At 38.6% G+C, this 16,943-nt stretch overlaps 2 protein-coding genes across 6 annotated transcripts in view; both read right to left on the bottom strand.

Annotated features, from left to right (window-relative positions):
* Positions 1–3,604, bottom strand: part of fkbp15b (FKBP prolyl isomerase family member 15b) — a 30,177-nt gene extending 26,573 nt beyond the window's left edge. For 3 of the 4 annotated variants that reach the window (XM_040155131.1, XM_040155133.1, XM_040155132.1), the window contains exons 1-4: positions 3,376–3,603; positions 557–660; positions 391–469; positions 85–154 (exon numbers count right to left, since the gene is read on the bottom strand). In XM_040155131.1, coding sequence (XP_040011065.1) covers positions 85–154; positions 391–469; positions 557–660; positions 3,376–3,425 — 303 coding nt within the window. In that variant the 5' untranslated portion in view covers positions 3,426–3,603. Of the gene's footprint in view, positions 1–84; positions 155–390; positions 470–556; positions 661–3,375 lie in introns of all 4 variants that reach the window. The other variant, XM_040155134.1, reaches the window with a different exon arrangement.
* Positions 3,605–6,633: 3,029 nt separating this feature from the next.
* Positions 6,634–11,488, bottom strand: fgf17 (fibroblast growth factor 17). 2 transcript variants are annotated; one of them, XM_040155620.1, is made up of 5 exons: positions 11,222–11,488; positions 11,076–11,112; positions 10,605–10,782; positions 8,672–8,778; positions 6,634–7,177 (listed from the first exon to the last, which is right to left on the bottom strand). In XM_040155620.1, the coding sequence occupies exons 1-5, from the start codon at positions 11,263–11,265 to the stop codon at positions 6,887–6,889; spliced, it is 657 nt and encodes a 218-aa protein (XP_040011554.1). In that variant the 5' UTR covers positions 11,266–11,488; the 3' UTR covers positions 6,634–6,886. The 2 variants fall into 2 exon arrangements, with proteins under 2 accessions (XP_040011554.1, XP_040011555.1); XM_040155621.1 differs by having other exon boundaries at positions 10,605–10,749.
* Between the last annotated feature and the right edge of the window lie 5,455 nt (positions 11,489–16,943).

Here is a 16,943-nt window from a genome sequence, read left to right as displayed (position 1 = left end):
CAGAAAAGAAGAGGTGCGTTATTCATAAAAATCAAAAGTTAAACCAGTAATCCCAAACAAGTGACCAGTTAGCAAAGCTCCAACCTCTTTTGTTGTATGGTTGCCCAGTGCAGCTGCTCCGAGCTTTCCCTGCTTCACATACTGTCCGTTAATACTGCAAAAGACAAAAGTGGCAAAAAGCTTTTTGCTTGACTCGGCCATAAGATGATTTGGCGGATTGTGATTTGATTTATAGAAATTACAATCATGTTTTTAAGCTTTGTAAAGAAAGTTTCTTAATGGGGTGTGAATGCCTGCAACCCACAGATTTCTTACATTTAGAAAGCATGAAAAAAAAGCAGAAAAAAATTTGAGGACTACTTCAATTAATATTAAAAAAAGGGTACTCACTATCTGAAGGCTTGGACTGCTGTGGCGAATAAGACTGCTGGAGCTCCAGGTGATGGAGCTAGTTTCTGGGTGGCTGGTGCTGTGAACAGACAAAATAGGTATTCAGTTCACATCCACGTCGTAGCAAAATCTTAGTTCACTTTTGTCTCTGTTGTGATGGTCTTACCTGGATGGGAGCTCTTTCTGGGCTGTTTGGGTGCAGTGTACTGAAATGACTCGTTCCCCTGACTGGCTTCCTGGTCTAGTCCAAACAGAGAGGCCAACTTGGCCCTGTGAGGAGAACAACTGTAAAGATCATCTAGATATGATTATGTTTTCCATTAAATCTATGATGTAATGTATGATCAGCTGAAGTTTGTTCCACTTCACAGTTACAGTCAGAGTAAAAATGTCCTGGCCTCAGATTTAAGATATGGCCTCTGACTCCATGGTCAGGCTCGCTTCTACACAAAGGTAAAGCTGCTCATACAGGCCTTTAATCTTCATTTGGGGAATTTCAGCAGTTACTGGCTGCCTGCCACGCCTCAACAACTTCTAACACCATTTTATGTGCATTCCGTCTGCACAAATTTGCTAAAAGAAATGTCAGAACAGATAACTCTAGGGCTTCATCTAATTATTTTGATGATCAATTAACTGGTCAATTATTCATTTATTCATTTAGATTAACCAATCGATCATTTAGTCTATAAGATTTCAGAAAATGTTTCAAAAAGTGGCAAAAAAAAAAATGCCAAAAATGATGCGTTCAAATTGCTTTTTTTGTCTGACCAAAATTCCAAAACTTTCAAAAGAATCTCATGGCCTTTCTCAGTGGAACTTGCTCAGCATCATTGAGCTACATGAAACGCTCCGTGACAATTGCAAACTCCATCCATTGAAGAAAACATGCAGTGTGTGAAGTTCCCAAAAAAAATAGTATATAGTATTATGGATTTTTTTTGGGATAAATTACTGATTCCAAGGACAAGAATGAACTTTCATACTTATTATTTATGGCATTTAAACGATATAACACAGAGAGAAGCAGCAAATCCTTGTATTTGCCGAATTGAACAAGTCAACATTTTGACATTTTTGCTTGAAAAATACGTCAACATTTAATCAAATATTAAATGGTTGGTAATTCATTTTTTTGATCATTGATTAATAAACAACTATTGATGTGCTCAAACAACTAAACCATTACATGCTGTAACATCATCTCATAGGAACCAATCTCATTATTTTCAACAGCCAGGATCAAACATGCAAGGCTAGACGAATATTTCTGAAAAGTTTCTGTGTTTTCAAAACAAGGCAAGCTTGGAAAACTGTACAGCTACCTCGTACTGACCCCTGGAACTCCTTCCACCGGTAAACATTGGTATCTCCCAGAATGGATATGTTGAAAGTCTTGAGGCCCTCATCTCCGATGGTAAGGAACTGGGATGAGGAGGAGCTATCTGTTTGCATGTGTGACTCAAAATCCTTCTAGTGTATGTTCCAACGCTTCTGCCCTGGGCCACCCTTGATCTCTCACTCCCCAGTGCAGTCACACCACCGTGGTAGATTCAACAGCATAGCAGAAGAAACTGAGGAGCTCTGACTTACTGTTGGGTGTCCACTGAGCAGAGATGGGCTGAGGCAGAAGCGTTCACCTTACTCCTCTAACCAGCAGCATGTGAGAGGAATTAGCTTTCAGAACACCCCTCCCTCTAGCTCAGTCCCTACACTGGCTGCTTACTCCACCAGCTCATACACACAGTGCTGCTGTAACACAATGGTCATGCAGTGCCAGAAAGCACAACTCAGTTGTCAGTCTGAGAATGTGGCAAAGCTGTGACTGAATGCCGCATAACTGAGAGGTTAGGTATATTAATAGTAAGTATGTGTCGTAACAAAAAGGGTCACTGTTCAAATTTCTGCAACATATAATTTGTCAACTTCAAGACAACCACCATTTGAAGTGGCTTTCCATAACACAATGCACAAACACCTAGAAAAAACCTTAACCTACACATGTAAAAACTTCATTTCAAATTACAGAATAGTTTAATTCTTTATTCTACTTTCAGACAAGCTTTTAAGCATTTTGAGCTCTGCATTTTGATAACAGGGATTTGGTTTATTAGACCGCAATTTACCAAGGTGGGTCAATTATGACATAAAGTCAATGTCTGCATAACATGTAGTATTTAGCTAAGGGGCTAAAATATGAATGTGAAATCCAATTTTACCGCAGACGTGAACATATCAGACAGTATGAGAAGCTTCATTGATGAAAAGTACAGACAACAGAGTCAGTGGAAATATGAAAGCATGTGATAATTCATCAGATCAGCAATGGGACCGGAGCGGAGATGCAGTGGATATGGTATCAGTGGAATTATATCTGATATAACTGCTATAATGCTCCATGAACACTTTTTAGTTTGTTACAGATGTAACCTTTGTCATTCTCCGTAAAACGAAATTACTTTGTGGCCGCTAACTTTGACATGGTAATAATCATCATGGAATTCGACTACTCTTAGCTTCCCTGGACTGTTCCGCTCTCTCTTCAAATATCTAGCAGGAGAGTAAGGGATAACTTCATACCAAGCAGGACTTTTGTGAATAATACGCGTCACTTTCTACTGCGACACAGATATGTTCTTCTGAAAGGACACAAGTTATATAAAAGCTCGTCATTCAGAAATGGTTCACAGTTCTTCCTTTGGTATTTTGGTGGAAGAGGAATTATAGACACAGCAAAACAATATTTTAAAACTGAAATATGTGCTTCATGCTGAATAAAAGAAAGTTAAATAAGAGAACAGCTTAAATCGCCTAGGTTTTAAGTTATCTTTTGAAATGTATTACCTACTAACAGGGTCACAATAATTTGACAGATTTGATGTGAAATGTGGCCCATACACGAGCACAGCTAACCCTGGCTAAATGGTTCAATCTAGTTAGCTCACCGGCTAAGAGAATTAGCTTGGTGGACAAAAACAAACTCACCCTCTTGATGGAGACAGGAAGTCTCCATCTTCATCGTCTCCACCGAACATCTTTTGAGTCTGAAGCCTTTTCTTCTTAAATAAAAAACCTGAATGAACAAATGAGTTTGCTATTTTTACATGACTAGTTTGTTGAACTGTAACTTCCCCTTCCTGATTGTGGTGGAATCAGCTGACTTTCCACCTGATCCTAAATGAATTACCTCTAGCTACCACTGGGGGGCGCCAAATACTATAACAGGATAGAATTCAGACCCCAAGTACAATTGCTTTGAAAAGGATACGATTTAAGGGAGAAGGCAGCACAAGGTCATCATGAGTTGAAAGTGCTGCTCAGTCATCAAGTATGCACCGTGACTGTCAGGGGATGCTGCCCTTTAGCCAACTCTGACCTCAGACCTCACAGAAGGGTGTAGAGGAGGAGGGAATTTCTTAATAGCCCATGGAATCAATCATTAAATATTGAAAAAAAAGGAAAAAGATCAATTAAAAAAGAAATCTTAATTCTTCCTGGAAGTAAACTCTATTGGAACTCCCATTCGGAAGAAGGAATCTTGAGACGTTTAGGGATTTTGCCCAGTAAGTTCTGTATTACTGATAAGACCGAGAAAGCTCAATTCACAATTTTACATAAAATCTATATGTAGATGTAAATGATTCCTCGTGAATTGATGAAACATAATTTCACTTATACTGTCAGTGTAAAATAATCATTATGATTTAGTTTCATGTTTTAGATTCTGTTTACTTTTTGATTTATTTTTAAAATTTATTAGTTTTATTTGCTCAATCTTTTTGCTATTCTATTTTATACATACTTTATATTATAATGTTTAATATGTCACAAGCATTCTTGTTGACTTGTTTCATGTCAACATGTTTAAGGTTTGATGTTTCTTGTGGTGTGTACTTAAACACAAGTACTTCAATAGAAATAATAAAATAGAAAGAAGACAAAGAAATAATAGTATAGAAAGTTCCTGTGTATATAAGGAAACTATTAAAGACAGATCCTCAGTGTAAGATATTATGACAAACAGAAGTTGAGACAGAGTTGTCTCAACCTTAGTTCCAGTCTGATGAAATTTGTTAGGTCAAATTCTTGTCACAAACTTACATTAGAACCCATTAAAACTGATAATCAGATCATAACGTTCACAAAATAGAAATATTTAATTCTTTGTTTGAGAAATGGAACAGAATCAGTTGATGTGCTCCCACCAGACTGTTGTCAAATATTTTCCTCTCATAATGGTAAAAATAGATATCATTACATTCACAGCCACATTTCCTGCAATCAATGGTACTTCAGTCTGAGGCTCATGTCCTCCGTCTTTGCCAAGTTTATTAGAAGAGCTATATTAATTGGCTGGACTCCAAAAAGCATTTTGATCTGTCATAACATTGTGTCAGCTCTGGCAACACATAGATCTAATACAATCTAATCTCATGTGTGACATAAGCATTGGTGTTTGAAATAACTCCACAATTGCTGCACAGGTTGCTGATGGACTCCTCCTCATCCTTTTCAATCACTCATTCCACCCTCAAGTTAGTCCTGGGCAAAAGGCCATCATCTATTTTATTTCAATATTTGGGTCTTGGGCCTAAGAATCTGTTGGCATGCAGCACATTCAGTATCCTTACAGCTGTTGGTCTTGGCCATGCCACTACTATTGACTTTGATTGTAATTTGTTGGCGGTTATAATTATATTTTGTACAACTAGCAACACAAACAACAGTTCATTCTTTGCTGAAAGCCTCGTAGTTTATATGTACCACTCCATAATTTTTAGCCATGCTAGCAACATAGCATTAAGGATGGCAATGTAGGTCTGTCATTTTGTCCACCACTTTGATCCAGGCTGAAATATCTCAACAAATGGATTTCCATGAAATGCGGTACAGATGTGTATGGTACCCAGAGAATTAATCCTAATGGTTTTGGTGATCCCGTGAATGTTCCTCTAGCACCACCATGGGGTTCACTAGAGCCCCAAAATCCAAAAATGTTCCTCTAGCTCTTGCTCACATTTGATATTTTGAAACTCACCTGTGAACTCTTTTTAACACCAAGCTAAGAGCTGAACTGGGGACTTGGGTATGCTATTGGCCCCAGTGAAAACATTAGGCAGTGTATCCTGTAGGTGAATTAGAAATATCTAGCTAAAAGTAGCACTATAAGTGAATTTCAGATCAGATATATAAACATATTTTTTATATTTTTAAAGTTGATAATTGTAATCACTTCATGTGATCATGGAACAAAGGTTTGCTAATGATAAGTCTTTGCCAATTCAATTTGTATGTGTTTGATATGGTTTTTATGGAGTTTTTTGACCAATGCTCCTGCAGTTTGAGCTCAGACGATTTGGTTTATAAGGAGGCCTTTTCAATCATTCAAAATCTCTTTGACAATTCATATATCAAAGGCCTGATTGACAGATTTTAGTTATAGCTGACAACTTGCCACAGTTTTATCAGCTACTACATGCAAACTACTACATGCAAACATTGCAACTGTTATTACGTAACTTCAGAGATTTTCCATGAGGTTTTAGTTTTATTTTTCCCACCCCCAGCATTAAACAGTGTGAAATAATAGGGGCTGTATGCTTAAATTGAAACCTGTACAGTATAGCATATGACATGATATGACATAAAGCTGATACCTAAATTCCTTCTGAATTGTGTTATCATTGTAATTTGGTTTACTGTTCATGCAGAATTTTAAATCCTTGGAGCATTTTTTTTTAACCTTGTAAATACAGACAGGTGACAAAATAAAAGAAAAACCAACTCAAAGCATCTTAGTGAGGTGTTGGGCGACCACGAGCTGCCAGAGCAGCTTCAAGGCTCCTTGGCATAGATTCTAAAGGTCTCTGGAACTCTACTGGAGGGATGGAAAACCATTCTTCCAAAAGATATTCCCTCATTTGGTGTTTTGATGATGGTGCTGGAAAGCGCTGTCCAACACGTCGCTCCAAAATCTTAGTTAAGATCTGGTGACTGCAAAAGTTATAGGATATGATTCACATAATTTTCATACTCATCAAACCATTCAGTGACCCCTCGGGCCCTATGGATTGGGTCATAGTCATCTTGTCTTTCTACTCATTTGTAAGGTTTCTCCTTTAATTCTTCGCCCATCTGTATATTTGCCCCGTATCAAAGAAACAATCATCCGATTTAAAGGTAAAATAATGTTTTTGTCATACTGCAGTTTGTTATGAACCACCCTATTCATAATGTCCCTTCATCCTTCACAGCTCCCCACCAGTCAACACATACACACAGGACGATTAAATATAATCCATCTGCTTTACTCTCTTTCAGTATTTACACATGATCATTTTACAGCAATATTACTTTAGATTTATGGCATTTTAACAATTTTCTACCTATCAAAAATATACAAAAATAAAATTGCATCTGTTGCAAATTGCATCTGTTGCAAATTGCATCTTCTTCCTATATCACAGCTGGCATCCGTACATTTCTTTTCTGCATGTTAGGAAGAGGTACGTGATTTCCTGTTCCGCTTTGCTCTACTTGTGGACGGAAATCGAATGAACTCAAAGTGTTTGCTTTGGTCTGTGTTGGGGAAGGGAGGCGGGCCCGTGTGTAGCCTCTTGATGAAATGGACCTCTCTCTGGTTCTCCCTCGTCCTGGTGGCTTTAATGGGCCTCCCTTTCCTGGTGAAAGCCACATACCAGCCCCCATATTTGGCATTCTGGAACGCCGTGTAATTGTTCTCCAGTACTATCTCTGTGAAGATACAATCCCTGCTCCGGCCATTGGGCTGCGTGAGGAGACAAAATAGGTTTCTTATGTTAAAGTTAGACAGACACAGACTGCATGACATACAGATACATTATATTTAATTTGTTTAACAGAAATAGTTTGGCTCATATTTCTCCTGTAAAACCACAACATTTGGTGTTTAAATTAAACAATGAGGTTAGTGAATTTTGTTACCTTTGGACAGAGCCAGGCTAACTTTTTCCCCATGTTTCCAGTCTTTATGTAAAGTTAAGCTAATGGGCTGCTGGCTTTAGCCTCATATTTACCATACAGACCCGAGTGTGGCATCGATCTTCTCATGTAACTCTTGGCAAGAAAGACAATAAATGTATTTCCAAAAAAATGTTAATTTCTAAAGTTAACTTCTGTAAAGTAATGAAAATATGAATCCAAATGTGACTAACAGATTACAAAGATGTAAAGAAATTTTGCAGCCTAATTTCTTTTCCTGAAAAAAGCTTTATATACTGTAATTGTTTTATGGTATGTGATTAACCGACAACATATATCTAAATAACAATAATTGTCGCAGATGGAGTGTGACAGCTACACATTTCAGTAGTTTGAAGTTGTGAACTTAACAGTAAACTCTCATCAGTACTCATTGCACAGAAGTTCTGAAAAAGAAATGAATGATTTCATCCTGACTTAGGTACCGTCTCATGTGAATTTGGCAGCATGAGTCTTTCCCTGAGTCTTTTTGCCTATAACAGGCATTAGAGCAGCCACACCTTCAACACTTGCAAACCATGATGAGAATAGATTTGGGACTTGTCATGTCAGCCAGATATGTGGACCCATCTTTTCCATTTCCATGAAGGAAGTGGAGAGTTGACTTATGACCAAACACTCAGGCAGTGCATGATGGTGTGGTACTTTCCCCTCATCGCTGTCAGCTGTGGCCAGTAAGACTGAGCGACTATCACTCAGTCCTCTGAGGATTCCTTTTTTCCAGCACATCATGTCCTGGGGTTACTGACAAGTTATGAAACTACAGTGTCAATGGACTGAAGCTTTAGCATAGGAGCTGCAGTGTGTATTTTAGTGGACATGAGATCTGATAAGGTGAGGCTGGGCAGATATTGTATGTCTCCTGATGAAGACCTAGCTCTTGAATGGATTAAAATAGGTGTTTCATGTCTACTTCGGTTGGAACTGAAAGAAACACTGGTCACACTGATTTTTACACCTTCCAATTACACTTTATCTTTATGCTTGACAAAGGGTGAAAGTTTTAAAATAAATGCCACCTTGTGAAGTGGAATTTTCCCTTACAAAGATTATTTGATACAATTCCTGCTTGCGATCATAACATTTGGCTGCTTAATATTACCATAATTTAACAATAAAATTAATTTTTTTTAACCTAATTTTGTCATGGTACTGATTCAAAACTTTTCCATGCTAACAAAAATCACTGTACACTTTTAAAATCTGCAGCCAGTAGTCTCCTTGCTCTCAGATAAAAGAAATCCAGGAATGTATATTGTACCTTTCCAATGAGTTTACCCTTCCTGTTCATGCAGAGGTAGCGCCCACTTTCTGCACCTCTTATCCTCACTCGACTGCCAAAGGTATCTGTCTCAACAAACAGGCGAGCTGCCAGAAAAAAGGGGAGAAAGTGAAGTGACACCAGAAATCATGGACTCGTTTTTTGTCTTCATTTTTAAAATATTTGTTTGCATTTTCAAGAGTTCCATGTAACATCTAATACAAAACATGCACAGCCAAACATGCAGGTCCCTTGATGAATAGCAAATATTATTTAGACTTTGCTCAAATCTTTTTCTATTGATGTTGATGCTCAAATATGAAGAACTACAATTTCTACTTACTGCACAGTGTCAGACATAAACCGTATTTAATGTCTGTTGTTTGTACATTCAACCAAATTTTTTTGCATTTGACTTATATATATTCTTACCTGTTAGTGTAAGAACTTGCTTTTCCCTTCTTTTTCTACTAGTTATATTTTTGTATGTGAAAGTTACTTTTTTATTAGACAATATCTCTGTTAAATGGAAACCCCAGACTGACAGTATGAACTGTTGAGTCAATAAGAGCGTTGAGACACTTGTTGATCAAGGTAAACCTGTTGAAATGACCTCTAACACCAAATGATTAAACAAATTTCACTGAATCACTGAACATTAAAGACCAGTATTGGAAGCAGCAGAATACACATTCTCAACAGAATTTGTCCTGCAGTTAGTTATGGCCTTCGGGCATTACAACAGCCTTGTGTATTGGGGCTATAAAGACAAAGGAGTTGCCCTAATCAGCTGCTAATTCGCCAGACGATGGATTCATGGATACAGCAGGGAGGCTGAATTAACATATAGGCCTGAAAAAACCTCACAGAGGGACAAGCAGGCTGGAGGTGAAGATGCGGGTTGAGCCTGAAGACATCAGCCCCCAGCGGGGGCTTAAGTGCCTAATGGTGTCAGGGACACAAAAAAAGTAATTTGTTCGTTCCTCTGAAGAGTCTCTCATTTTTTTGCCATTTATTGTGTGTAAAAATCACAATCCGTACATCCAGTCAAAAAAAAATCAGGCTTTACTGCAGATATTACATCTTGAGATTTTGAGCTCTTTCATACTAGAGGTGCAACCTGGCCAGTATCCACTCTTTTTAAATATACTGTAAACATCAGTCCAAACTAGCAAGTTTGTGCCCCTCATGTATTATCAGTACATATAAGTAACAGTGCGAAACATCTGACTGTCTGAAAAATAATTACAAGGCAAGCTTTCAAATTTTCTGAAGGTCCATAAATAGTCAGACTCTTCTAACTGTCAAGCTGCAACTGTCAAGCTTCCCAAGTTGTGACTATATTTCCAAATCCAGACCACGATGACATCTTCATGCTCAATTTATACCACATGTACCAGAATTAATACGTGAATTTTGTTTGCCTTGTACAGAAAGAGGAAGGATGTGCCATTGCCAGCTACCTGGACTAAAAAAAAGCATGGTTGCAACTGGAAAGACAGGTTAAAAATCTTTGTTATTGTGTAATAATTTTTCATCCAGAAGGTTAGAAGAGTTTTTGAGGATTCTAGAAATGGCCTTGAGAATAGCAGTAAGTTTTTTTAAACATCTTCTGGGTTTTTTTAAAATCAAAGATATTTATATTTCAGAAAATTGAAGGCTGAGCTCTGTGCCTGCAATGTCATAGTAATGAGGTTAGTCCAAACCTGTTTTGGTCCCAAATTTAAAAAAAAAAAATAAATTATATATATATATGACTGTATTTTTTTTCTCCTACATATACTTTGGTTAGTGCAAAAGTGCAAACCTCTAATAAAAATAGCTGAAGGATCCTAGTGGAGCTTCTCTGTTAGAAGTACAGCTCCATAGCAAAAACTAGAACCATAGCCAAATATCCTACAAGGTCATCAGCAGGCCTCGGGTCAGCTCTTACCGTACACATTTCCATCCTCAGCTGTAGCGGTGACCCTTTTGCCCTGAATCTGGACGTGTTTCCCGCTGGTGCGGCTGTAGAGCTGGTACACCCTGATCTGTCTGCGGCTGAGCTGGTCGGTCACTGCGCCCTGCGTCCTCACATACTGGTTAAAATTAGGAGACGGGTGATTCTCCCCCTTTTTTTATGTAAAGGGAAAAATAAAATACATAATTTTTTCTTTCTAATCTGGGATAAAGAAATGTATAGCCAATTTTATAACCACCAAAACAGGTTGTACGAATCGAAATTTCCCTTATATGCTATCTACCTGACAAATAATGTTAATAATATCCGCTATTCTCATATTCAAATGCGATATTCAGAGGTTAGTTATTGCAACTTTAAAACATTTTCTTTAACTGTTCCTACTTGAAAAAATCTTATATTGGAGAATAACTTTCATAATTTCGTCCAGGTCTTTGCGCTTACCTGAGCGTGGCACCAAAGCACGAAAATATGAAATGATCTGCAGAGGTGACAATAAATGAAGAGTTGTTATTATAAAGAGGTCAGTCTGTGGCAATCATACAATCAGAGTCTTGTAATCACGTCTACAGCCCTATCCGTCGTCTTACATGTAAATACAGCGCTTGTTTATTCCATACATTCTCCTTTTCATTTCATCCGATCAAGAAACGGATTCTTGAGGCAGATAATCCCAGATGGATGCGGTAAATAAATCCAACAGTGCTCCTACAGTGTTGCATATGCACTTCTGACCTGTCCATCCACACCAGCGAAGTCTCTGATATAAGCACCGCGGAGTTATTTCCCCTCACATTTAGGCTGTCAAAAACCTGATCCAGCTGACTGGATGGTGAGGAGCTCTTCAAAGGATCCGTGCGTCGTATCAAGACCAGATACATCCATTATACATATATATATATTTTAAAAAGCTTGTTAGATTTTTTTCTTTACATCGCTGGGGTTAAAATGTGAGGGATCCCCGGCTCTATGTAGGTCAGCTTGGGTTAGTTCCAGGTTTTGAAAAGCCCTCTGTCTCACCGGGATCAGGCTGCTCACTGGTTAAATGTTGAAAGGCAAAGTCCCTCCCTTAAATCTTTCTATTGTGGGTGGGCACAGCAACAGGACCCCTAACGATGATTGAATGGGGAAACGCACATGTGCAGAAAATCAGGAATTATTCACATTCTTTAAGATGTAGCTTACAAAAAAGACTTCATTTCACATTCCAATTCTTAAGTTCAATTGGATTTGGAATTGCTCAAATTTCATTCAAGTCTATCTCTCTGTCTGCTTGTAATGTAGACCATTACTGTAGCATTGTATTTAAAAGTGAGTAACATAATCGCACCTTATGGGTGTGGCAATTAGGTGTTAAAGAGAGCATTGCCCAACTCACCCCCCACCACACTTCCCTTTTATGTTATGTTGACTGGCCACACTTCCAGCTCATGTAAAAGACAAAAAGCCAGTTTCATCATTACATAAGCAACATCAACATCCCAAGACGAGCAGGGTACTGTCTTTTCTCTTCCCCTGAAAACAATTAATCTACAGAGAAGAGAAAAGAGGAAAAGAGAAATGGTTGATAGTATTACTACATATAATAACTATATTTTGGTAGCTTTTGAGTCCAGATGAGGCATAGTTTGTGTCCATGAACAACATTGTAACATGAAGCTTCAAGTGCCTTCACATCTTGCCCTTCTCACGTTCTCTTGAACCCAATCAACCCTGTCTAGGGCAGTGGGGTGGTAAAATGCAGCAGTTAGACATCTCTGACACACTGATGTTTTTGATAGGCTGACAGGAGCCAGCAGCCACTGATTCCACTTGTTGATGTCACTTCTCACTGTAAGACGACGTCAACCCCTCATTCCAGCTCCTCTTGTATCACAGCAATCAATATTATTGTTGTCAGAAACCTAAACAGATATTTAGTGATGTGACTGATGTGTACTTAGATGGCCAGTTCATGATGTGACAGCATGATGCATGGTCCAGGTGTGTGGGGTTTTATTTGCATGAGGGAAATGTCCATACAGCTGGACCACAAAAGCCCTGTGTCAGTATTTGACATTGCAGTGACAGACTCCCTATCATTTGGAAAACCTACAGTATTTTATGTCGACAGAAAGTGTGATGAGTATGTTCTAATGTGACTAATTTTAACCTGTCTGTACATTTAAAAATAAATTAACAAAACAATGAAACAGTAAACTTGCCAATTTAAATGTTTACTGGTTGATTGATCTTCAATTCAGCCTTTTTATGAATGTATATGGATACATTTCAGTTCTCAGTTTTGATTATTAGTTATCTTAATTTAGTAACTTACTAACTTGGGAAACTAACAGGAAATAATGAAAGGTGTGCACTAATGTATATCATAGATTAGTGCAATCTCAAGTTGCCACCTCAAAGCATTACCACCAATAGGTCTTTTTTCACAGTAGCCATTTTAACATGTCATAGCAGGGAAAGCAAGGTGTAATTAATACCATTAACAAAGGCACAGTTCCACTGAAGTTTCCCAGTAAGTCATTACAGTGACATCTTACTGCTGTAGCTTGTATAGCCTACTAGCTTGAACTTAAAAATAACCCAGACAATTTAGAACACTGTGCTCAGTTTTTCACTTAGCAGCAAAAGTCCTGGACTTCATGCCATCACTCACATTGGCTGTTGCATGAAGCCTTTTCACTGGGTTTTAGTCCAGCATTGTGCTGCAGCCCATACATGTTGGAAAGATATGAAGCTGTTTGGTATTCCCTCCGGAAGCAAAGTATTTTAACTTGTTTTGGATTTCAACAAGTGGATGCTTTGCCATGCTTTCTCAGCAGTGTTTTGATGTCTTCATAGCATGGTGACAATGTTATTACTTTTAGCTCCTGACATTAGCTGATGCACAGTGAACAGTGATTTATGGTGAGCAAAGACAATTTGATTGCTGCCATCCCTACTAAGTACTATAAAATCCATGTAGTTTTCAAAATTTAGAGTAACCAATTAACGTGCATTTATTTGTACTGTGGCAGCACCTGGAGAAAACCCAGGCAGGCAAAGGGAGAACATGCAAACTCCACACAGAGGGGCCACACAGAGAGGCCCCAGACGGTCTTACTAACTAACACTATCATCCGATGGAGAGAGGCCCCAGGTGAACTGGGGTTTGAGGCCAGAACCTTCTCGCTGCAAGGCGACAGTGCTAACCACTGCACCACCGTGCTACCTGGTAATAAGTCAAATTCCTCTAAATGTAGAAACTTGGCCATGCAGGATTATCTCTTCAGCCTTTGGTCACATGAGCTAACAAGGAAAACTTTTCACTTGATGGTAGGATGCAGAACACTTTTGCAACAGCTGCTGCATCACTGTGGAATTTACAGATCTCTGGCTATGCTGTGTTGTCAGCAAGCTGTTTAGGCAAAAGGGATATACAAAGAAGAAAAAGAGGACATAGGGTCTCATGAAATATCGCTTATCTAACTCTCCTAGCGCCAACTTCAAGCACATGAATACATCATGAGAACCTATTAATTGATTAATTGATTAATTGATTAATTGATTGTTCAAATTTAACTACATGAAAGACCCAAAATGCAAACAAGACACATCTGACAGAACTCCTTGTCTGTAATCTATCTTCAGTATTAGGATACAGCTGTTGTACTGTACAGGCATCTAGACAAGTGCAGTTTGGAGATGCTAACCAACAGCGCAGGCCAGATCAACCCAGCCCAGCTGCAGAATTGGTTCAGGAGAACAGGCTTCCACCAAAGACCAGCAGGCCTGGCTTTCAGCCAAAGCCAACAGCAGAGAAATGAAGAGGTTACATGGGGGTTTTTTTGCTGTAGGTTTTCTCTCTATCTCCCTGTTTTCCCCCACACTCCAAAGGGTCAGGTGAATTGGAAACTCTAAATTAGCCCTCTTTTGTTTTGCATCCTTCCATATATTTTCCACTGCCTATCCACAGGTCACAACAGGCCTATTTAGGTTGTCCTTCTGCCACTCCAGGGGGATCCTGGGAAGTTACAAGGCCATGAGAAATATATAATCCATTATGTTATTTCCCTGGGTATCCTCCTATTTGAATGTCCCTGAAATAACTCCACATTAACACATCCAGAGGAATCCTTATCAGATGCTTCCTCAGTGCCAGATATGAAGAACCCATGTCTACCACTTATTTCCACAACTGTGATTTACGTGTTGTCATTTGTGCTCCTCAGAGATCATGAACATAGATCCAGTGCCTTCAGGGTCATCTCTCTTCACCATGATAATCACATATCATGTCCATATTACCGCACACCACAGTGATCTGCCTGTCAGTCTCAGGTTCCATTTTACTCTCACTTATGAAAAAGACCAACAGATAACTCCTTCATTTGGGGCAGCAACTCACTCCCAAGAGGTTATTTGTTGATTTGTTCTAGTTGTTGAAATGTCTTTGCTCAAAATCCTCTTTGTTCTGTTAGCAGCAGCTCCTAAGGATGATAGTGGTGGTTAGTTAGACCATCTGGCCATCCAACACTTTGGTCCAGGTCAACATATATATAACAGATCCTGAAACTACTTTCCAGAATGTCCTGATATTTAGTATACATATTTGTGGTCCCCAGAGAGAGATTCCTCCTCATTTTTGTGTTCTTCTTTTGTGACATTTCTTTGCTGCCAACTTCAGGTCACATTTATTTCTGGGATCAGCTCTGTTCCAAGACAAGATACCTTGAAATATTCAGATTTCCATAGATTTTGCTGTGGATATTCATGATTCACAGAGGATAAATCCTAACACTTATAAATATAGGCTACATCATTTCTGTCTGTGCTCCCACAAAGCATGTGATATAGAAATGGGACATGGCTTAAGTTAAAATATCTCGCACAACACAACACAGAATCAGCACTTCATTTTGTAAAGTGACGCAGAGATCTGAGGCATTGTAACCCGATCTTATTTATATGTGTCTCTGTGGCAGGCTGAGCAGGCAGTCAGGCTGTAATAGGAAGACCTAGATGATGACAGAAATGCCGGCAGAACAGGTGAGGTTTTTAGCCATGCTAGCAACATGGCTCAAGGGATGGTAATGTCTCTCACCCAGTCCACCATTTTCAAAAATAAATAAAATATCTGGACATCTATTGGATGGATTGGCATGAGATTTGGTGCAGATATCCATGGTGTACACATGATGAATCCTAATGACTTTGGTGATACCCTTACTTTATATGTAGTGTCACAGTGAGGTTGATATTTTTAGGTTTCAGTGAAATGTCTGGACAATTATTGTATCGATTGCCATGAAATTTGGTTCAGATATTTGTGTTCTCCTGGAGATGAATTTTTAAAACTTTTGTGACTTTTCATCTGGCACCATCATTAGGTCAAATTTCTAATTTGTCCAATACTTTGGTTTATGACCACATACCTATAAAACTAATGAGATTTTAATTAGCCTCAGCTGTACTTTATGTTTAGTGCTAATCAGCAAATATTAGCATGCTAAAATGCTAACATAAGAGGGTGAACAAGGTAAACATTGTATCTGCTAAACATCGGCATGTTAGCATAGTCATTGTGAGCATGTTAGCATGCTGATGTTAAAAATGAGCTCAAAACACCACTGCACTGAAGTACAGCCTTACAGAACTGCTAGCATGGCTGTAGACATCTTTTTTGTTTTTTTGTATTAAAAAAACAGAAATGTCTTGGATGTAAACAAATTATTGGACTGGTGCTTAATCAGATGTTATGTAATAAGATTTGGACAAGGTGAAGATAGTCTGTGACACTTAGACACATTGGGTACCCTTTTAGTGTCATTTTTCAATGTGCAGGGTAGTCCATTAGACTTACAATGTTGTCCGCTGCGTTGAAAGTTGACATGAGTCAAGTTGACCACAGCCCGTAGCCTATTGACATATATTAGGCATGACCACATTATGGTTTTGAAGTTACAGTGAACTTTTTCTGTATTTAACCACACCACAATCTTGACCTACGCTTAACCAAGTGCTGTGAAAGTCTAAACAGAACCATAAAAAAGTTTAATAATGCTGTAGTCTACCCTGGACATTGAAAAATGACGCTGAAGAGGTACCCGGTGTGCTAAAAAGTGATGGCAAGGGGTTCTGACCAAGCGTCTATCTGTAATGAGTAGGGACTGAGAATGTGTAGCAAAGACAGGAATGGATTACCAGGTGGTAAAACCTGGGGAACTGCTGCTTAAGGTCCAAGTTTTTCTATGGCTGTAACTTTATGGTAATTTGATTTATTGTAAATTACAGCTCATTTTTTCCCCAGGGCCTACTTGTGGATTAATCCAG

This window comes from Xiphias gladius, chromosome 19 (genome assembly GCF_016859285.1).
Source record: "Xiphias gladius isolate SHS-SW01 ecotype Sanya breed wild chromosome 19, ASM1685928v1, whole genome shotgun sequence".
In the NCBI taxonomy this organism is placed as follows: Eukaryota; Metazoa; Chordata; class Actinopteri; order Istiophoriformes; family Xiphiidae; genus Xiphias; species Xiphias gladius.
Note: the sequence above shows the minus strand (reverse complement) of the source record. Positions and strands in the feature narration are given on the sequence as shown.

What these genes read in the sequence shown, in the direction of transcription:
- fgf17 (XM_040155620.1), bottom strand. Translation starts at nt 11,265, where the DNA reads ATGAAAAGGAGAATGTATGGAATAAACAAGCGCTGTATTTACAT. An exon ending in AACAAGCGCTGTATTTACAT is followed by an intron (nt 11,113 to 11,221) that starts GTAAGACGACGG and finishes TCACCTCTGCAG; the next exon opens with ATCATTTCATATTTTCGTGC. An exon ending in TGAGGATGGAAATGTGTACG is followed by an intron (nt 8,779 to 10,604) that starts GTAAGAGCTGAC and finishes TTTTTCTGGCAG; the next exon opens with CTCGCCTGTTTGTTGAGACA.